Source organism: Euprymna scolopes, chromosome 29 (genome assembly GCF_053919585.1).
Source record: "Euprymna scolopes isolate OS-2025 chromosome 29, ASM5391958v1, whole genome shotgun sequence".
Taxonomy (NCBI): Eukaryota; Metazoa; Mollusca; class Cephalopoda; order Sepiida; family Sepiolidae; genus Euprymna; species Euprymna scolopes.
Window position 1 is genome coordinate 37,184,391 of NC_136510.1, and position 23,689 is coordinate 37,208,079.

The following is a 23,689-nucleotide window of genomic DNA, read 5'->3' on the forward strand; positions in this document are numbered from 1 at the left end:
ACATGCTAATATTTTGGACAGATGGTTGGTTAAAACCACAAGTCCTATATATGTGGTATATATTACTATTATATATTGTTATAGTTAACACCACAACATTGTTTAGTTTTTTTTTTTTTTTTTTTTTTTTAAACATTTAAAAAAAAAAAAAAAAATATAGTTCTTTATTTCTTCATTAAAGTATAAGATTCATTTTTTTTGTACATGAAAATGTCTATTTTTTCAAAAAGTTTTTTAGACAATAATAATTTTCAAGCAATTTCCTGGGCAATAATGATTTTCAAGCAATTTCCTAGGCAATAATGATTTTCAAGCAATTTCCTAGGCAATAATGATTTTCAAGCAATTTCCTAGGCAATAATGATTTTCAAGCAATTTCCTAGGCAATAATGATTTTCAAGCAATTTCCTAGGCAACATTAAGAAACATTAATTTTAAGCAATATTTTTAAAAGATTAAAAAAAAAATCTATAATATAAATCTCACCTGTCTGTTTAAATGTATGTAGGTTTGTATGTGTCGCAAAAACTTTCGACAAAGGCAACGAATCCTGACAAGAACGGTATCATCTTGAAGCTCGGCATTTCAGATGACAAATATTGAAAAATTGGCCAAAACCATTAATTCCTTCACCCTAAACTTGCCCGCTTTGTACAAGGAAGAGTTGATTTTTTGCACCGATATTTTAGCAAGTCATCGTCATCGTTGGATTGATTGACTTTGGCTAAGATGTCAGATTTTCTTTCACTTTCTTTTCCGCCTTCGCGTCACGGGTTTGAGTCCGCTTGCCTACAACTTTTTTTTTTTTTTTTTTTTAAACACCTCTCTTCACATTCACAGACTCGAGCTTGCCTGCCTACTATCACTTTTTTTTTTTTTTTTGCTCAACACACCTCCAAACACCCAGGCAACGCTGGGCACCAGGCTAGTTCTTTTCTAAACAGATGTTCTTATCTTAAAATAAGAATAAAAGAAAATGTTAACTTCTTTTAAATTGCAGAGAATTTTTTTTTTTCCAACAAAACAAATTCAAGAATAAAAATATAAACTTAATTCCCATGTTTTTGTTTTTTCTTAGTGATTTCTTTATTTATAAAAAAATGAAATCAATTGAAAGTGAAATTAAAAATAACAAAAATTGATTAAAATTAAAAATAAAAAAAAAAAAAAAAAAAAAATTGTGTGAGGAAACATTTCTACCATTGTTTTTTGTTTTCATTCTCCATTTTTTTTTTTTATCGACAAAAAAGTTTTGGTGAAAATTGTTTTTTCTTTTTTTTTTAAATATTAAAAAAAAAAATGTTTGTGTGTCTGTGTGACAGTATATATATATATATATATATATATATGTGTGTGTGTGTACATGTGCACATCATGTTTAAAAAAAAACAATTTTTTTTTTTTTAAACCCATCAGTAGCATATGAATTATTTTGACTAATATCCATTTGAAATTTTTTTTTTAAATAATTGGATAAAAAGAAAAGTTAACAGGAAAGAGAAAGGATTTTAGTCAGATTTTTTTTATGTGGCTTTTTTGTGTTGCTGATGCCAAAGATGGATCTCTTAAGTTCGATGAAAATATCAAGCGGGGAAAAAAATTACCAGTTGAAAAGTGTCGAGAGTTTTTAACAATCAAGTTTATATATTTATTATTTTTCTTTCGGTTTGTTTTTTTTTTTGCCTGGACATTTTCTCACTTGTCAATTTTCATAATTTATTTGGGGTTGTCTGTGCAAAATGCTTGTTTTGTCCTGACCTGTTTCGTCTGACACTTCCACCTATGCTGTGCTTTTATTATGACCATGCACCTGGTTCATACACACTCAAATATCATGCAGGAATATAGAAAGAGGGAGAGAGAAAGAGGGAGAGAATGTGAAAAGGAAAAGGGTGGGGGATTATCTTTGTATCCCAAACTCGCAAGGTGAAAAGAAAAAAAAAAAAAAAAAATTAGAACTAATTACCTTTCCAATCATTTAAAACACACACACACTATATATATATATATATATATATATATATTATATATATACATATATATAATGTATGCAATTAGGGTATGAAAGAGTATATCTTTATAAAAATAAAAAAAAATAAAAAAATAAAAAAAAGCTCAATACTATTAAGAAATATTTAATTTGTATTCATTCTCATTTCCCATCTAAATGTTATTGAGCCAGTTTCTATCCATATTTACATTTTGTATAATTCTGACCCTTCTGTTCTGATGAGAAGCATTTAGCTTCGAAATGCCATGACTTAAAGGTCATTCTTTTAGTTTTCCATATTGTTATGATGTTATAAAATTATCTGTAAATTTTATTATTCATCTTTTACTTTATATATATATATATAATGTATTAGTGTGAGAATAGTATGGCTGTCACTAGGAATATGGAAGAGAGGAATGCTTTGGTATTGTTAGCAGTGGGTGGTATTTCTCTAGGTGACAGATATACATTTTCATTTTGGTTTGCATTGTATTATCGATATTGAATGAATATATATATATATATATATATATATAGTGCATTTGAAATATGACAATGGATTCTTCTGAAGAGAGAATACTTACAGATTTCCAAAATCTTGGATAACAAACTGGGCGACCATTTTCACTCAGAAAAAAAAAAAAAAAAAAAAAGCAGAGACCTAGCAATCATTGGAGGCTCTAATAATTTAAGTGAAAATCTGTTTTTTCTGAATTAAAAAAAAATAAAGGTGGAATTCAGCTAGAATACAGAAAGCTTCTTTTTCACTGTTATTTTTATCCCCATTTCTGTAGAGAGAGAGAATTAAAGTGAAAAAACAAAACAAGTGCTTCAAACAATTCTTTTGTTTTTAAATATGGGAAATATGAGCACCCCTCCTCTTCCATGGTATTTTTCCCATCCAAATGACAATTTTACCATCAAAATTGAAGCAATCAGCTAGGTTTAACAAAGAGTCCAAGATTTCCCCAGGAGAAATAAACATACCCTATTAGAGTAATTCTGAATTTTGTAACGACCAGGATTTAGTGGTGGGGAGTTATTGGCTATGAGAAAAAGAGTGAACAAGAACCGTGGATATGTGGCTACCCATTAAATGAGTTTGGCTGAGAACCAAAGCGGAGAGTACTCATTTTGGCAAGCACCACACACAGGACATAAAGAAAACAACAAGCAAGACATTACAAAGAGGGTAGCAGAGGGAGGATGATCGAGGATTACCCCAGTTGTTATTCCGAGTAAACACTCACATTTGGCACAATAAAACACTAGCACAACAACTGAACAAAAAACTTTCAGACCTTAAAGCTTGAAGTGATAGGTGTTCAAATTTTTTTTTTATCTTTTGAAAAACTGAAATGATATTAATAGTATCGACTATGTAGCCAATCTGTTATGCGCGTGTTTAATGCGGTGATTTTAACCCAATGTACATGTGTAAGGACTTCAATCTAAGCAGGTGTTTACTCAAGGGTAACTGTCTACCATGCAGCTCTTCGTATAGGCATGCATGTTGGGAATAAAGTGTTCAAAATTAGAGATCAGAGTGGCAAATAGCAAAAAAAAACCAAAAAAAAACCTTGAGATCACCCACTCCCCACGGTCTTCTCCAATTTTCCTAATCTAAGGGGTCAGCACCCTCTCAATTTCCCCCCCCCCCTCTTTTTAACCTGTCCACCTACCTTTCCTACCGTCTCCATCATGAAGCATAACAAAATTAAGTTCCCAAGAGAGAGAGGAGGGAGGGTGGGAAGTAAGAAGAGCTGAAAGAGAGAGGGGGGGGGGAGAAGAGGAAGAAAGAAATAAACAAACAGGAAAAGAGAAAGAAAGTTAAATCGAGAGAAAGAAAGAGATATAAAATTGAAATAATAAAAAAAAAATTATTCAAGCAGAAATCCCATTTTTTCCAAACTTTCAGAAAATAAAAATTTTTTTAAAAATTATTCAAGCAGAAATGCCATTTTTTCACAAACTTTCAGAAAAAAAAAAATTATTCAAGCAAAAATCCCATTTTTTCCAAACTATCAGACCCCCCCCCCAAAAAAAAACCAAATCAAAAATCTCACGTTCCTGTTAAAAGAAACGTTAAAATGTTACTGCATCATATAGTATGCAAACATGTACATTATCACACGCAAGTATACATTTGAGTCTAAGAAAAGAAGTCACTAAGGAGTGCAGAGTAATCGGACGAAAGGTCAGACAGGACAGGTCAAACATATGGTATACACCCCTAACTCAAGTGTGTACATGTGTCCGTGAGAATAATAACACGAAAATGAATTTCTCAAAACTGGAACAAAACCGAATCAGGAGAGCAGATCTTGCACACATACAAAGTGCTCAATATCTTTCGAGATAGAGCTTTATAACAATAATACGACTCGATACTTAACTGTAGTTTAACAAAGATTCACATCTTCAAAGGTGTATCAATAAGTTTGTATTGTCTCTTTTCATTTTAATATAAATTTGTAGCTAAGAAACATTAAGGATTTAATAAGATAGATCGAACAATTGGATACCCTGTGAAACTGCAGTAAAGAGTCAAGTTTAGCCACATTTATTATTGTTATAATATATATATGCATACATATATATATATATACATGCACACAGACACACACCATACATTCATACAGTGTCAATCACATACATACATACACACACGCAGGCACACTTCTTTAAGAGATCCTACTTTAAGCAGCGCTCAAAGTATGTGGAGCCAACGTAACCTCCACGCATTGATTTTGACACATTCTGTTCAAACAAGCGGCGGTTATTCTGCAACACCTCAGCAGCATCCTTATTGAGAGGATCTTCTGGGTTAGGTTCCTGAAAAATAAAAAAATAAATTTTTTTAAATGTGAAATTGAAATATTGTAAATAAAAATAAAATGAAAAGAAAATGGGTGAAAAAATGAAAGGGAAATGGAAATAATGGGTGGGGGAATGGAAAGAATGAGGGAAAAAATGGGGGAGGGATGGAAGAATGTGGGGGGAATGGAAAGACTGGAGAGGTTGGAAGAATGGGGGGAAAAATGGAAAGGATGAGGGGAAAAAAATGGACAGGATGAGGGGAAAAAAATGGACAGGATGAGGGGAAAAAAATGGACAGGATGAGGGGGAAAAATGGAAAGAACGGGGGGGGGGAGGATGGGAAGAACGGGAGGGAAAAAAATGGAAAGAACGGGAGGGAAAAAAATGGAAAGAACGGGAGGGAAAAAAATGGAAAGAACGGGAGGGAAAAAAATGGAAAGAACGGGAGGGAAAAAAATGGAAAGAACGGGAGGGAAAAAAATGGAAAGAACGGGAGGGAAAAAAATGGAAAGAACGGGAGGGAAAAAAATGGAAAGAACGGGAGGGAAAAAAAATGGAAAGAACGGGAGGGAAAAAAATGGAAAGAACGGGAGGGGAAAAAAATGGAAAGAACGGGAGAGAAAAAAAATGGAAAGAACGGGAGAGAAAAAAAATGGAAAGAACGGGAGAATGGAAATTCACATCAATTTTATTGTAAAATTAATCAAACTTCAAAGAAAGCAAATACATTTACAATTATTGGAAAGATTTATCAATAAATTTATTTCGAATACGCATAGGCGAAATATCGTTTTTTTTGGCACCTTTGGTTTGAGAATTAACCAACCTTTCGATTTCAGCTTAATATGAAGTAATATATCCTATTTTTTTAACTAAAAAAAAAATTTTTTTTTAAAGTTGAAGAGCTACAAAAACGGAAGTTGTACCATTAAAGTAATCTTTTGTGCTTCAGAATTATTTTTCTACATAGTCACCAGCATTCTTAATGCATTTTTGCCAGCAATGAAGTGGTGGTTCTGCATGAGTGTCTGGAGCGTGCTTTGTCACTGAAATCGAAGAACCTATCACCTAACTGACATCAACTGCATCAGCTTCGTAAGCATTCAGCAGGCGACTAAATGTTGATCAGTTCAATTTTTTCTGCATGGAAGAATTTGATGATACATCTCTGCCTCTGATGCATGTTCATGACGAAGTCTTACAGGGAAGGGCTGTCCCCTTCCAATGTAAAGAAGAATATTAGATAAGTGAAAATGAGATTAGGATAAGCCTAGAATCGAACCCTGTAGGCAAAGTTAAGAAATGGAATGTAAGAAATTAAGTCTACTGTTAATTCTTTTAGAAATCTGAATATTAAATATGTCAGTAAAAGAATGAACAATGCAAATTAAATTATATTGTTAAAAATAGGTTAGATTAGAATTGAGGATTCTTTTGTTGTCAAAAGTGTGTTGGACAAACATATGTAAAGCCACATGAAATTGGTCACGTTTGAAAAACACACCTGACGTCACAAACAAAGGACATTTCTTCATATTATGGGTTCAGATTTTAGTCAGTCAGAGAGCAAGTCAGTTGGTGAGTTGGAGTCAGAGCCCCTTGGAGGCGAGGGAAGAGGAGTAAACCAATGTAGCCATGCCATTTGAATTCCTGACGTCAATCGACCGGTGGATCAGATGAATAAAGCAATCATCATTGTGTTTTGTAACTTGTCTTGTGTAACATCCTTCACGAACCGAAAAAGGTAATGTGTTTATCATCATATAATGAACATTGTGTAACGCCTTCCAAGTTATGTGTCCCATCCCCTCCATCACAAGAAATGTCTCCCATTCTCCAAGATGTGTTATAAGAACTGATATATAAATGTCTTCTCTCCCTCATCATAACCATCGTGTATTACACGAGTCTCGTTATATACGTGCCCCAATATGAACTCCACGTCATCTCCAATATGGAATCCCTGCTACACAACAGGAGGTTGTTTTGTTAGAATCTTAAACAGTCAATATCTGCAACGGAGAGATGAAACTACCAGGTCATGAATGCATAAGTTCAGTCATCATAACAACGCAATTTGCAATTTCCCTCTGATACATTTAGATGGAATAAAAAAATGGGAGGCTTTACTTTTGGGACATCCCTCGTAATTCACACATCCATAACCCACTAATTATTCACCTACCAGTAAAGGATCGCTAGAAACCGAGTTTGAATAAAGATTTCCAAGTCCGAAACATGGAAAAAGATGAGAACAGTAGTATGAAAAAAAAAAAAAAAAAAAAATCTTATCATTCGTCATCTCTAAAATTCTGAAACTGAATATTTCTTTTCTTTTTATAACATTTTATCACCAACATTGACTGTAAATGCAAATTTTTTTTTTTTTTGACTTCTGTTGGTTAATAACTGTATTTTTTTTTATCCATCTAGAAACATTCAAATTCTGATTTTCCTTAGTGGGTTCATTTTCCCCGATTCATACAAATACTGAAATAATTATATAAAAAAATTAACTTACCAAAAATAAATATTGTAAACCATAAACTATTGAATTAACAGTCAAAACTGGCTTCCAGTCTTCCCTGCAAACAGAAAAAAATAATGCATCTACTTTTTTAAAATCGGGTCATATCTTTGAAAACATTTCATAAGTTTAACTTGAAAATTTAGATAACTGAATAAGGTTAATCTACATATTAATAGGATAGCGTGTTATGTATTTTTTGTGTCGCACTTACATCCGAGTGATTGTATTTAATTGTAATAAATAATTTTACCAAGAATTCTTCATAAGTTTTGGTTTCGACTTTAGCTGAAGGAGGAACTCAAGTTATATATATATATATATATATACTAGCATGGATACCTAGCGTTGCCAGGGTCGACATGAAGTTCGGTTTGGCCACACCTGCTATACTAAGAATATCGACCAGTTTTTCATTATTATGTCAACTCCATCGTTACCCCAACAAAAATTTCAAAAATAAAAGAACGAATGAAAACACGAAAATGTACCCCCCCCCCAAAAAAAAAGCAGAAGTATGTGACAAACTCTCCAGATATTTCGGCAGAAGGGATACGAAGAGAAGCTATTCTTCAGATATTGAGCACCTTTCTATGACTATATTCCAGTTTAAGCGAATTTCTTTTATACTCCTTCAGTTTAGAAAAATTTGTTATTACGGTTTGTTGCAACGAAAAAAAAAAAAAACGTAAATAATTCAAAAATACCAAAGTAGAATTTGTGTTAACCGAAATACACGTCTTTATGCTATAAAAATGACGAGTTTTGACTTATTATGTTATTTAAAGAAAAAAAATTAACAGTTAAGATGTCCAAAAAATGTGAAAAGAATGACACAAAAACGTAAATGAAAGGGTTTTTTTTTTTTGTTGTTTTAAATAAAGAATCATAGTTGAATTGGATTGTTTATTTTAAAATAAAAATCTACTGGATTGTGAAATCAGGTAAATTATTTTATTTGAACCGATTCCAAAAATTATGCTTGAAAGTTTGTGTGAATTATTTTTAGTTTGATTATCCGCCGAAAAAGAAAACAAAAACAAGTTAGCGTCCAAGGGAAATAACTCAAAACTCAAATAACTGAAATTGATTTATAAAAAAAAAAAAAAAATAATCGATGTTGGTAAAAATAAATTAAATATGTTCTCAATATAAATCAAATTTAAATAAACTTAAATAGAACACTTAAAGCAATTCTCTCTCTATAAACAATAACTAACACACCACTGCTATTTAATAAATCGATTTCCCTTAATGTAATATGCAAATGAGGTCATCTCTTAATCGTCTATTTTGCAAGAGTAATATTATATATAGGAATGAATGAAGTATTAAAGTAATAGACGTTTTGTATATATTAATCAAATTGTAAACAAATAAACAAACAGACAAGAATATATATATATATATATATATATATATATATATATATATACACACACACATTTTTTTCATAAATTTCGGTTTAAGCTGATGGACCCAAGTCAAATGGATATATTTTTTTAGTTTTGAAATTACAACTTTATAATCTATAAAAGATCAAGAGAACATTAACTCAATAATATATACGAATTCTGCAAGAATTAAAATATCATATTTAAGCATACTTTAAAACCGGACTACACCAAGCATCCCTGCTATTTTTATTAAATGATTAAAATAACTTTTTTCTGAGATTTTTGTAGTTTAGACAACTGATTCATAGAATAAGATTTAGTAGTTATTTTTCCTTTTCATTTTGTTAATGGTATTGAGCCGAGGAACCAGTCCTTCGTGGAGAAGGCAAAATATGTGTCCGATGTTGCTGATGGTTGTTATAAAAATCTAAAATTGATGGGTGTGCATGGTTGTGTGCATGGTTGCCACAAATTTTGCTTAGGGGAACTTGATCACATCTTTGAAAACATTACGTAAGTTTAATTTACAAATTTTGAAAACCAAATAATGTGATATCATTTCTCCATTAAATGATTAAATTTTCAAATTAAACTTACAAAATAATGTGTTCAACAATGTGACCAAGTTTCCCTATTCAAAATTTGTACCAACCACACAAACCTTCATAGATTTCAGACTTTTACAAAAACCATCAACAACATCGAATGTATATTGTCTCTCTCCACGAGGGGCCGACCTTCAGTTTAATATCACCAACAAAATAAAGGTGGGGAAAAAAAAAAAAAACCTTAAGTGTTCTATGAATAAGTTGAATACAATATGCAACCCGAAGTCCTGAGGTGAAGTTTGAAAATAAAATCGGCCAGCCAGAATGAGTTAGTTTGAATTTATTTAAGTAAGAACCAAATTGACAGGTGCGCGCCCGGAAGTCGTCGAGCGTTACAACGATGATGTCAATGACCAGGTTTGTTTGTTATAAGCGAAGTAAAAAAAGAAAACAACATTAACACTTAAGCGGGGGAAAAAAAAAACACAAAAAAAAATAACGTAAGGCAAACGAACAATAAAAACAGAAAAACGAACACGTGAAAAGTGGCCTAAATAAGCCGGTTTCAATATCAAAATTGAAAAAAAAAAAAAAAAAAAAAATCGGTGGGTACCCGGGTGTTTTTGGGTGTGTGGTCGGGGGTGGATAAGCAAAGTAAAAAAAACAAAAAACAAAAAAAAAAACGAACGTTGCGTGAAAAATGGCTTAAATAACACTGGTTCAATATTTAAATTTAAAAAAGACATCTCACACCACGATTCGAACCCAAAACTTTTAGATAATGAACCAACGCGCTAATCAACTGACCTAACGCGACATACACAAAATTTTTTCAGTATTTCAACTATTTAAAGTAAATCAGGTCATGAGGTCATTTTTTTAGCAGACACACAAACATACACACATTTTCGCTTTTATATATATAGACTAGCGAGGGGTACCCGGCGTGTTTGGAGGTGTGTGTGTGGAAACTCCGGGGAAGGGGGGGGGGTAAAAAAAAATGTTTTAGTAGGTAAGTATGAGGATCGAACCCGAACCGTTAAGGAAAAGTTGTAAATTAAAGTGTGGAAAAAAAAAAAAAATCGTGCGACGTTAACAATTGCCCCACCGCGAGATGCTAACGGAAACACATTTGAATTTATTTAATTACTTGGATTTGGCAGGTGCTCGTTTTAATGAGTTAATGAGGTCAAGTTTGACTGTGGGATAGTATTCATTTACTGCGGAATGCTTTTTTTTTTTTTTTTTATTTTCCCAAGATGTTATAGGAAAAAGACTAACCCACATGCGGCGAGCGACAAATGCTGAATATTTATCTTCCCGAAATCGAGCAAATTAAATAGACAGGCGAGCTTCGTTAACTGGGAAATATTACAATTTATATATGATATAAAAAGTTTTAAAAAGTTGTGAAGCGACCGACCGCTTCTCTGAAAAAAAGCCTTTTGTAGATGTACAGAAAAAGCGAACACACATGCATACATTTTCGCTTTTATATATATATATATAGATAGATAGATAATGATCAATTTACAGACTTCACTTGATGCTCTTAGACAATGTCTGTAAGTTCACCCCCCCCCATCAATTTCTTAGTCCTACACTTAGTAGTAGTACATCAGCATAATACCTATGATTACGTTTCACTCATTTTAGTTTGTAAGTCACATTTGCGACTGTTCCTGCCAAATTGGATTTTATGCGTACAAGAAATCGAGCCAAGATCCTTTTATGTCAGTTTTCTTTTAATCCCATTAATATAGGGCGTATATAACTATATTATTAACTATATGTACTATTAACTGTAATTGATATCTTCTAAGACATATTACATTAACATCTTGTTGGTCTTCGGGTCAAGATCTAAGTGTAGTTCAGATGCTACACTTCAATTTCTTGTTCTCTGTCAGTGGAGGAGAAATCCTTCACGACTGAGGCAATTTTTATTTTTGTTCTTTTTCTCCACATTAAAAAAACGACCCTGGTGTCGAACTCTGTCCCGTGGGGAGACATTGTAAATAGGAACAGGTAGTTTCTACTGCTGATCTAGGGGGCGCAACTCTATTCTATTAATTCATTAATTACATAATTAACTCCCTTAGAGCGATCTGTAGTGAGCATTTTTATCATGTAGTTTTCATTACCAATTGATCTTTGACCTGAGCAGTAATGTTATGTTCGTACATAGGATTGAAACCTGCATATTGCAACATCAGTGCTTAAGTATATCCCCAATTTTGTGGAGAGTTTCATCTCTTGTCAAGACCACAACCTACTTTGGAGGTAGCAGAAGACCGTGTGAGCTCAGTTGATATGAATTGCAGTGTAATCCATATCGTGGCCTTTAGTCCAGTCAATCTATCTGATTTTTTGGTTGAACTTCAAACAAATTGCTAAGAGAAGTTTTTAACTTGCATATTTGGCATGAATAACCTCTCTTTCAGATTAAAAAAAAAAGGTTTATCACAATTGACCTTGCCGAAAGGGGTCAACGGCCACCATTTTTAAAGATTGCCACCGATTCTAGCCCCCCCCCTCAACTCAATCTTCAAAAATAAATGTAGCAATGTGAAATTGGATAAAACGAACAGTTTTCATAAAGTTAAATATTATTATAACTTCTTATGCTTTATTTTTGTTTCATTTGATGCATTTCTGCAGTAGCTTAATATTCTGTGATATTCTAATTTCAGGTTGGCCAAAGTAAATTATCAATGATTATGGATGCTGACAATAATGAACTGTCCAGTAATGAAGAAACATTCATTATCAGCCAGAAGGGAATCAATTCCATTAACAGAGCTTTTGAACAACATGGAGCGAAGATCATAATTCAGATTGGTCAACAGTTTCACAAAAAATGCATTGAATCAACCCCAAATACAGAGAAATTGACGATAAAAACATGATGAAATGTCATTCTGTGCAGTTTGTTCTTTGGGTGCTTTTAACTTTAAGGAACATTGTCTTTTTTGTAGTTTCGGAGCAAAATCCGATAGAAAGAAAAAAGGTGTTGATGTAGAAACTTGAGTTTAAGGAGTGTTTAAAGTTTGTGAGAAAGTAAAAAAAAAATTGATGGCTGTTAAAAGTAGAATAGGTTATGTAGTTGACCTTGTTTCATAAAAAGTACATTATCACAAAATATGTTTTGTAAACTTTGATTCCAATAAAAACGTTCCTAAGTCATTTTCTTCTGCTGATTCTTCTAAGAAACAAAACCTTGGTAGACCAGAGAATGCAGAGAGAAAGCAGGCATTTCTGGAAGTTTCTAATTATTTGCAGCAAAGTGATGAGCAACTCACCATTGTTGATCTTGTTTAAAAAAAAAAAAAAAAAAAAGAAAATTGAAGGAAATTCTCAAGGACAGTGGCTTTGAACCATACGGTCTCTCATACATGACATCTCGATTGCTAGAACATTTCAAAGACAAAATAATTGTGACTGAAATTAATGGAAACCTAATGTTGTTGTATTCCTAAGTACAGCAAAATGTATTCTGCATGAATTCTATACAGAGAGCCGTTTAACAAACAATTCGGAATCAGAATGATAGAAACAGCAGCCAAGCTGATCAAGAATGACATTAAAAGTATCCAGACAAGTTCAGAATATTACTCGCCTAAGAATAATCTTAAACAGGATGATATTCTTTAATATGTTCCTAAAAAATTGATCTTTCTCAGGAAGATATTTGAAGGCTAACACAATGATTTGAAACTTAATAAGTCAAGCAATAATGCAGACTGTTAGACCCAGAATTCTTCTTGCACCTTTTGCAGTTCAGTTTAGCAGTGGAAATGCATGACCAATTTGGATTGAGGTTCTTAACTGATACTCTAAATAAGTACGGTTTCTCTTTATCTTACTTGGAAGTCCAGAAATTTGAAAGAAGTGCTGCTCTTGTTTATGGTATTAAAACTCTCTCCCCTGAAACTGAATTTGTGCAGTTTATAGCTGATAATGTGGACCGTAATTGTAAGGAGTATTGATAATGTGGACCGTAATTGTAAGGAGTATTGATAATGTGGACCGTAATTGTAAGGAGTATTGATAATGTGGACCGTAATTGTAAGGAGTATTGATAATGTGGACCGTAATTGTAAGGAGTATTGATAATGTGGACCGTAATTGTAAGGAGTATTGATAATGTGGACCGTAATTGTAAGGAGTATTGATAATGTGGACCATAATTGTAAGGAGTATTGATAATGTGGACCATAATTGTAAGGAGTATTGATAATGTGGACCATAATTGTAAGGAGTATTGATAATGTGGACCGTAATTGTAAGGAGTATTGATAATGTGGACCGTAATTGTAAGTAGTATTGATAATGTGGACCGTAATTGTAAGGAGTATTGATAATGTGGACCGTAATTGTAAGGAGTATTGATAATGTGGACCGTAATTGTAAGGAGTATTGATAATGTGGACCGTAATGTAAGGAGTATTGATAATGTGGACCGTAATGTAAGGAGTATTGATAATGTGGACCGTAATGTAAGGAGTATTGATAATGTGGACCGTAATGTAAGGAGTATTGGATTCAACACATTCCATAATAAGGTCATCATAGAATCTTTTACTCTCAGGAAACTTAAAGCAAAACCAGCTCCAAAGATCCAGGTCTTTTCAGAAAATATAATAAAGATTGAAAGGATCAACATCAAGTACCTAGATTCACAGCAAACCAACAAACCACCAGTGACATTTAAAGAGCTCAAAGCCAAGAAATTGCCGATTCCACTGCTAATGTTGACATTTGAGTGGTTTCACTAATTTTACATCTGTCCAGACCCGCATGGGCAGGTCTTATGCAGCCAGTGCACAAATGAACCCTGAGAAATCAGCCACAGCTTTTTGCCAATCATCGATATGGACCCTGGTAAACCAACCTGTGTGTGCTCAACATTATGTTACATTAGTGATTTAGCCAGGAAAAACAAAATTACACCAATTCTAACATTCGATTAGCCACTTTGGTATAAAGCAATGAGTTGAGTCACAGCCTAGTTCCAGTCCCTTGAAATCATTTGTCTTGCAACTTGGTGGGCTCTATACACAGATGAGCTTGCTGGGGTCAATTGGTCATTTGATGACAGATTCTGGATTGCAAGAACTTTTTGAATTTGTGCATGCTGAAAACACAGTCAAGCACATGTTAAGTGGCAAAGCAATTGTAAGAGCTATTCGTGCTCACTTCTTAGTTGATGCTGCTCTGAATGTTATCTTTTTAGCAAAAGCCTATGATTTGCCAAGTTCACATGTCACTGAGGATGATCAAACCAACACTGATGCAGAAGAGTCATTTCCTCAAAATGAAGACCTGAAGGAAGCTTCGGAGCTATGGAAAGGTTTTATTGATGGGGCTGAGACATTGGATAATGTTCTGTCATCAGAGTCTGTGATCAGGATTTCCCAGTGAATGAACCATGTGAAGGATGCGATGTTTGAACAGTGAACAGCAAAATTGTGGATTCAGTATCTTTTATATGGTAAAGATCCTGCAATTGTTTATCAAGGCAGAGTTCACCAGGAACTGGGAATTGCACCTTAACGCTGTAAGGAAAATGTTGCTAATATTTGCTGCAATAGGACACATCCTATATGCAAAATCAGCTTGTACTTGCAGCAAATGTTGAGGCTGCTGAAAAGCCATCCTAAAGTTTACCAGAAATTTTTTAAGGATTCCATGTGATTAGACAGAGTGATCGCTACTGGGCTTGTCGACAAATCTGATTATTGAGCAGGTACTAATGAGAAGCATGAAGATGCCTGGAGGTCTTGCTCATGGCAGAGGAATGGACAAAATTCAACAATTGGTTTGGATGTCATCACTGCCAGTATGTGCTGAAATCAAATTTACAATACAAGAGCTAGAAGGCATTCGTTATGGCATTAGAGACAAGCACCAGGAGGCTACTTCAGCAAGAAAAAGAGCCCGATCTGAGGGATACATGGAAGCTCCTTGTGTTTTTCCATACATATGACCCTTTCATAGAAGATCCATCCATTCACAACATTTCAAGTGATAAAATTTGGAGACAAAAAGGTGAATGTGGACAGAGCAAACCTTTTATATTCATTTTTGTATAGGAAAAAAAAAAAAAAAAAAGAAAGAAAAAAAGAAAAAGGCATGAAAACAATGGCAGGCCTAACCATTTTCTGGTGTTAGTTTATTAATAAGCATATAGATACCTATCATTACAATTTAAAGCATCAAGAAAATGTCAAGATGGCTTGGGTTGAGCTCTGTGTAGGTTTTCATTCAAAGACTTTATTTCTAATTTAAAGTTATTTTTTTGTCAGGAAAAACGTTTATTTTTGTCATTAATTGTCAGGAATAACGGACATACCTTTCAGGAAATGTCAGGAATTTTACTTCTCGAAATTTTAATATTGTTAAGTTAGATTTTAAAGATGGCAGCCGTTGACCCCCTTTCAGCAAGGTCAACTGTGGTAAACTTTTTTTATCTGAAAGAGAGGTTATTCATACCCAATATAAAAGTTAAAAACCTTTGTTAGTAATTTGTTAACAATTGTTTGAGGCTTAGCCACATTTTGACTGGATTACTGTGGCTGTAAAGACTAAGTCAACATACTTGAACTGCTCGACTTTTTCAACAATGGTGCTGATAAGAACACTAGAGACTGTCGGAAAGGGGCAAGTTGATTGACATAAAATTTGTTTTAGAGACATTGACCATCATACCAAGTTGTTTAGTGATGCCATTAACATTATCCAATGTCTGCTGGATATCAAAGTATTAAATGTAATATAGAGAGATGCCCAAAGAAGCATAGCATAATAATTAAGTGCTGTTATAGCAATGAAACTTTGTAGTGTGGAGCGACCATCTTCTATCCACTGGATCCATGTGTTAGATATTGGGCCAGTAGACCCACTAGTATATAAATTGATTGGTCTAGATTAGCAGGAAACAAAAAAGGTCAGCTGGAATGAACTTGATGAATCAAAAGTGAGAATTACAAGACTGTGAATTAATACTAACATATGATGACACATGGCTCAAAGAGAGAGTGTGAGCAAGAAAAGCACAGTCTGCTTAGAGAGTATGCAATACGTGGTCGTGACAAATGAGATAAACTAACAAAATATAATTAAACAGTGATTATTGACCTCTCTCTCCATTTCTCCCTCTGCTGGTGATTTAAAACAAAGATCAAGTTGAATAAATCTCCTCTGTCTTCTATCAGTTTTGTTTCAATTTTTTTTTAAGTATAAATAAAGAACTTAGATTTCAGTACAGTAAACCCTCAGTTTGGAAGGATCATGTATGAGTATGTACATGGAAGAACATCTAGCTGCTACTGTAGGAATACAATTTGTGAACTTTAATGTTTATAATATAATTGTAACAATTATAGTAACTTGGCATGTATGACACAAGGTTGAAATGCAATATATGGGTAAGTGTCATGAGAGAGCATATCTATTATAAAAATTGATATGACATTTTATTTTTCTTTATAAAAATGAATAAAATTAATTTACTTTATAATAATAACATACATAATATACGTATTATAATTTATTAATTTTATAATAATATATTAATAATATGACGTGTCGTAATCTATATATATATATAAAAATGTCATTTTTGGTTTGTTAAAAGTGAATAAAACCATATTTCTACATTACCAATTTAATTGAAATTTTCAGAAAATCTATTATTAAAGTCAAAGAATTTTTGCATGTAATTAAAATAATTTAACATTGCGAATTATAAAAATATTAAATTATAAATGAAAATATTTTTCGTAACTGAGAGATTGTCCCCATTTCATTTCCAGTAGAAATGAGCCTTTCACTTATTGAGATAAGTATTATTTGTATTAATTTTTATGATACTCATTCAGAGAGTGATCCGTGCTGAAATAATAACATTATTTAAAAAGCCATTCTTAACATGGGGAGGGGAGGGCGTTTTGTACCTATTCTGTACTTTAACCTTACAATTGAATAAAAAAAACATATCGTAAAACTTTAATTTGGAAATACGATTTAAAAAATAGCGCGGATCACTCTCTGCATTTTTTCCTTTTATTATTCTTAAAGAGTAAAACTTTTCTTATTCATGAAAAGACTTAAGCCTACGTAAATAAATAAATAAATAAATGTTTGTACACGTAACAAATTATCAATAAATGGTTTAGTTACTTTTTTTTTTTAATTATTTATGAAAAGAGTTAATGTAAATAATCTTTGTAAAAGTAAGTGCGTAATTTCTATACTTATAGATTTTTGGAAATTTTTTTCACTGGATTATTGATTGGACACTAATTAAACAGATTATTAAAAAAAAAAAAAAAAAAAATTAAAAAGAAATCATTATTTCGACATTTGAAAGTGATGCTCACTTTTTAGTTACAATGTTCTGATAAGTCAGTCACCCATTTTGTAACCAATAAAAATGCGGTATATCAAAACCATAGAAAGTAAAAATAATATAAGTCTTTACCGCATTTGTAAGTCAGAAATATATTTGTTTCTCAAAGAAAAAAAAATAGATTGAACATGACTTTTTTATTGTTTTTATGAAAATAAAGTTTCGAGTTTTTTAAATTTTTTTTTTTTTTTTTACTTATTTAGTTAAAAGTCAGTTTGTGGGTGTTTTTTTTTTTTTTTTTTTTTTTTTTTTTTTAAATAATTTGTTTTTATGAAAGGTGAGAGTTTTTTTGTTTTTTTTCAAAACTTGCTTTTTTTTTTTTTAATTTTTTAAGTATTATAACTTTCACTAACATGCTGGAGAAATGTTGGTGCTAATGCAGAGAGTGATCCGCGCTATTTTTTAAATCGTATTTCCACGTTTAATTAAAGTTTTATGATGTTTTTTTTTATTCAATCGTAAGATTAAAGTACAGAATAGGTACAAAACACTCTCCCCTCCCCATGTTAAGAATGGCTTTTAAAATAATAACATTATTATTTCAACACGGATCACTCTCTGCATGAGTACCGAAATGTTTAATAATTTGGTATTTTTTTAGATTAGGTCCACCTCCACAATTTTCCTTTAAATGACGATATTTATAGGTTTTCGAGTATGCTGAATACGGAAATCGCATTGAAATTTTGCGGAAATCAATAGTTATCAAGATATAAAAAGTTATATTATGCATTGTATTCTTTGGCGGCCATCTTTTTACGCGCGCACGCGCCATAAACAAATGCACGTGTGTAAAAAAGATGGCCGCCAAAGATTACAATGCATAATACAACTTTTTATATCTTGATAACTACCTATTTCTGCAAAATTTCAATGCAATTTTCGTATTCAGCATAGTCGAAAACCATTTCAAGTCGTCATTTAAAAGAAAATTGAGGAGGTGGACCTAATCTAAAAATTTACCAATAATTTTCCATCCCGTACGCCTCCAGATACATTGCTTCGTCAACATGTGACCATTTTATATCTCCTGAAGACACTTCCGTATTTAGCAAAAAAAAAATAAATAAATAAATAAATAAATAAAGAAAAAAAAATAAAAAAAAGAAAAAAAATGGGTGACCGATTTACGAGAACGTGGTAACTAAAAAGTGAGTACCCCTTTCAAATGTTGAAATAATTTTTTTTTTTTTTCAATTTTTTTTCATAATCTGTTTTGTGTTTAATCAATAATAATTCAGTGAAAAAAATTTCAAAAAACCTATCAGTATAGAAATTCGCATGGGTGTGATGGTTGTATAACTCCACCACATAAGTAAATAAATAAAAAATGTTACGTGCACATGCGTTAGCCTTGACTGGGGGGGGGGGACTAAGGGAACGACCATTAAATAATTCTGCGGGTCGCCATGGAACTCAACGCCCAATGAGTACCAAAATAGTTTCCATGATATGAAGAAATTTTTTTTCGAAAAGTGGGTGATCACTTTTCTATGTAAATTTAACTTAAAATGAGCACCCACTTTCTGGCCACTCGAGGAAGGGGCATTTATTTTCGTGTTTATTGGCTTAAAGGTTTTTTGACAAGGCAGTTTGGTATTCGAGTGCATATTTAACAGTTTTCGTTTATGCTCACGCGTAGCATAAACAAAGGCTACGTCTGTGAAATGGAAAATAGTCCCATAGTTCAGGGGTTATTACCATGCAAAAGAAATCAAACAAAAAACTTTTTAGCCAAGAAACACACAGAAAAATAAAAAAAAAAAACATAGCATCCATTTTTTTTCTATCGAATTCATTTGCTGTTTTTATTGAAAACTATTTTCCCCCGGATTTTTTATATAATTTTCCATTAAGGGCCCGTGCATCTCACGTTCGTATATAACAAAAATTTTTTTGTAGACTTCGGTGTGCTAAAAACGAATCTGCAAACCGTTTCCGTTGCAAAAAAATAGTTTTTATGATATGAAGAAATTACTTTTTCGAAAAGTGGGCGATCACTTTTCCATGTAAATTTAACTTAAAATGAGCACCCACTTTCTAGCCACCTGAGAGAGGGGGGATTTTTCCCCATATTTATTGGCTAAACAGCTTTCATTTATGCTCACGCATAGCGTAAACGAAGGCTACGGCTGTGAAATGGAAAATAGTCCCAGAGTTCAGGGGTTATTACCAAACAAAAGAAATCAAACAAAAAAACTTTTTAGCCAAGAAACACACAGAAAAATGCCCCTCTCTCAGGTGGCCAGAAAGTGGGTGCTCATTCTAAGTTAAATTTACATTGAAAAGTGATCACCCACTTTTCGAAAAAGTAATTTCATGAATATCATAAAAACTTTCTTTTTGCTACGGAAACGGTTTGCAGATTCGTTTTTAGCACACCAAAATCTACAATAAAATATTTTGTTATATACGAACGTGAAACGGGCTTTAAAGTAAAATAATACCATATTTTTTAGAGCAGATTTGCCGTTTAGTTGTACAAATATCCTCAAACCAGGTAATCACTAAAAGGGACTTTTAAAAGTCGTCACCTGTATCGAGCAAAAGTTTAAAACCACCGATTATATGCCAGCCTACATCATGATAAGATATATTGAGTGAGTTCCTAACAGTATTTTGTATAGTTTTTTTAGTTTAAACTCATTTTCCCAGAATTTCCCCAAACTTAACGTGTTTGATAGTCTGCCGCAATTTGTATTTTTCAGATATACCGATAAACATTGAATGTTTTTGAACCAATTATAAATTACATAAAACCACTAAAATCTTATCCAGTTAGGTAGAACATTTACTTTTCTTGCTTTTGATAACATTTATTTGTTATATATTTATTTTTGACAACTTTTTTGTATCTGTGTTTAGTAATATGAACCCTTTTCATTTAATGTAACGTTTAGTCGGCTTGAAAAACAGTGTTTATCGGTGTATTGTAAAGCTACAAATGGTGGCGGACACTGTTGATTACTTTAAGTTAGAGAAAGTGAGTTAAAACTAAACAACTATACAAAATACTGTCAGAAACCCACCGATTATGCCAGCCTATGTCATGGTAACATATATTTGTGGGGTTTCAGACACTGTTTTGTATAGTTTTTAGTTTTCAACTTACTTTCCCAAACTAAACATATTCAACAGTCTGCGACCATTTCTGTTTTTCGAGCCGATTATACATAAAAACACTAAACAATTATCCAGTTAGGTAGAAACGTAACTTACCTTTGCTTTCATTTATTTGTTTTTGGACAACTTTTTCGAATCTGTGTATAGTAACCCCCCCCCCATCAACCAAATATTAATTACTAACTCACATTTTTGTATACAGAAAAAAAAAACCATTTAGCATTTCAACATTTTTGCTACGTTCAGCTTCATCCACTGATTGTTGGTCAAGTCCAAACCATGAATGATTGACAGAAACTCCCGAGGATCCAGATCAAATTTTGCGAGAGTACCATTTTTTTATTTTCGCCTTCTTTTTCACTTTTTGGAGTGGATTGCTGTACTAAGAATATAAGAAACATGCATTTTTCTCTTTATTAAATTTTTACATTACACCAAATTGAGCCACTGCAACGCGTAGCAGGGTACAGCTAGTAATTAATAAATTAATAAAATTAAATAAAAAAAATATATAAATGTTCTTTTTAATTAATTTAAGAACAATCTAGAAAGACTTTTGAGAGAACACGCACCACTAGCAATCAAATCAGCTTTCATAAACAGTTGTTAACCTATGAGTTAACGACTCGTTTGAACTCAGGTAATGTTTCTAGTACGTCATTCCAGCTGAAAGAAATCTCAAAAAGTCCATTCCAAGCATAAACTAAAGAACTGAATTTTGGGTAAATACAAAGATTTCTTTATAATTTCTTATTGAGCAAAGTCTTATATTTTCAAATACATTTGATTAATTTATAAGCATTTGATTTCAAAGTTAAGAGTTATTTCCCCTTGCATGTTAAGGCGTTATAGTCTTAATATTAGCGTTCAAGTCTTGTTATTATATGAGTATGAAAATATTTTTTGTTTTTTTGTAAATGTTATTGAAATGTTTTTGTTTTTGTAAAAATAAATATTTTTTTTATAACTGAATTGATTGGTTTTATTTACTCTTTTGGTTTGCTGCTTGTTCATAACCCTAGACAAACAAGTAACATTAAGCAAATTAAGGAACAGCCTCCAGACGACCAGCTGTGGACAACTAAAAAGCAATCTTGGACCAACTGGCCGTACATGATAGTGAGTGGTGCAAGACTCGTTCTAGTCAGATGTGCCGCCATTAAATAAACCAGAGAAAGTTGTAGAAGGATACACTTGAAGAGGTGTTATGCACTTCAAAACCTAGTTGTCTCTGTAGAGTGAGGACTGTTGACCTTGTTTGGGTTGTGTCACGATAAAACAAAAACCCTTATTCTGTAAAAGACTGGCATTAGGAAGGGCATTCAGCTGTAAAACTGTTTCAATTCGATGATGCTTCTAAATTAATTTTTGGCTTTTGTCCAGAATTCATCCATATTAAAAAACAAAAATAAAGAAAAAAAAAAATCTATATTATGAAATGGAAATGACAAATTTATTAAGTAGTTTTATTTTAATAAAGAAAATCATTTTTAAATGATTAATAAGAATTTAGCAATGGCTAAAAACACATTACCTGAAAGTCCTTCCCTTCAAACTCCTCAACTTAACGTTCACAGGAAACATGAACTGGAATAGATATATAGAGAGCATTGCCAAGGCTGCTATGAAAAAGGTGGGCTCTCTCTACCGTGCTAGAAAGCTACTCACACCTGAAAGTATCCTGTACCTCTATAAGGCTACCATTCGCCCATGTATGGAGTACTGTTGTCACATTTGGACTGGTGCATCTGCTACTTGCTTCCAACTCCTGGATAGGGTTCAAAAGAGGGTCACTAACCTGATAAGTCCTGAACTGTCAAGTAGGCTTCAGCCCCTGTCCCATTGACGAAATGTTGGATCCTTTTGCCTGTTCTACAAGTACTTTAATGGTGAATGCTCTGACAAATTACAAGCACTTGACATAAATACCCCTGACAAACCCGACAAGCAGTTAAATCCCATCCTTACACAGTAGAGATCCCTAGGTGTTAGAAAGCCTTCTACTCCAGTAGTTTTTTCCACAGAACTGCTAGACTTTGGAACTCCCTTCTGGGATTCTGCTTTCCCAACTATACTGACATGCAGAAGTGTAATGTGAACAGACATCTTGCTGCTCAACTCCCTTCATAATATCTCTGCAACTTATGTCCCTGATAGTGTAGCCCCCTTCTTCAAAGTGGCACTGTGCCTTGTTTGGGGTGAAAAAAAAAATTACAAGACAAATCTTGAAGTTTGAATTACTGAGTTATACCCCTTTGTTTTTTTTTCTTTTAGATTGTTTACAAAATGGTGGACAAGACAATCGCTTTTCCGTTACTCATAAAATTTGATTTTCTTATTTAAAAATGAAACTGCTTGATCAATTTATGATTTTCGGAATCTGATATTTTTATTTTGTCACTGGTATACACCTCATAGAATTTTTTTTTTCTTTTAAATATAGTGGAATTTTAGACAAGAACCAACTTTTTTTTTTTTTTTTTTTTTTTTTTTATATAAAACAGGTCATAAAATTACAAAAAAAATAAACTTATTTCTTACCTTAATATATTCAAACAAACATTCCCTTCCAAATCAATATTAGGATGATATACCATAGTTTCACATTTAACTTTAGGGGGATCATGCGGATAGCCTTGACCAACTTTAAAACTGAACACAAATCGGCCACTTCGGTAGAATCCCTGGAAATTGCACACACACAAAAAAAAAAAAAGATAGCATTTAATATAACACATAAAATTATCTTGTCGGATTTTCAAACTTCGATCCAAATATCATTTAAGTTGGCAAATCAAACCTTGCTTCTGACTAACCAATTTTCATTTGTTATTGTTATACCATGTTATTGGCAATATAACGCTTGTC

The 23,689-nt window shown here is 32.6% G+C and overlaps 1 protein-coding gene across 1 annotated transcript in view; it reads right to left on the reverse strand.

Annotated features, from left to right (window-relative positions):
* Nucleotides 1-1,258: 1,258 nt before the first annotated feature.
* LOC145252592 (NEDD8-conjugating enzyme Ubc12) overlaps nt 1,259-23,689 on the reverse strand; it is a 48,735-nt gene continuing 26,304 nt past the window's right edge. The window contains exons 3-5 of the mRNA XM_080112274.1: nt 23,363-23,505; nt 7,335-7,398; nt 1,259-4,828 (exon numbers count right to left, since the gene is read on the reverse strand). Of these exons, the coding sequence (XP_079968400.1) occupies nt 4,688-4,828; nt 7,335-7,398; nt 23,363-23,505 (348 nt within the window). The 3' untranslated portion in view covers nt 1,259-4,687. The remainder of the gene's footprint in view (nt 4,829-7,334; nt 7,399-23,362; nt 23,506-23,689) is intronic.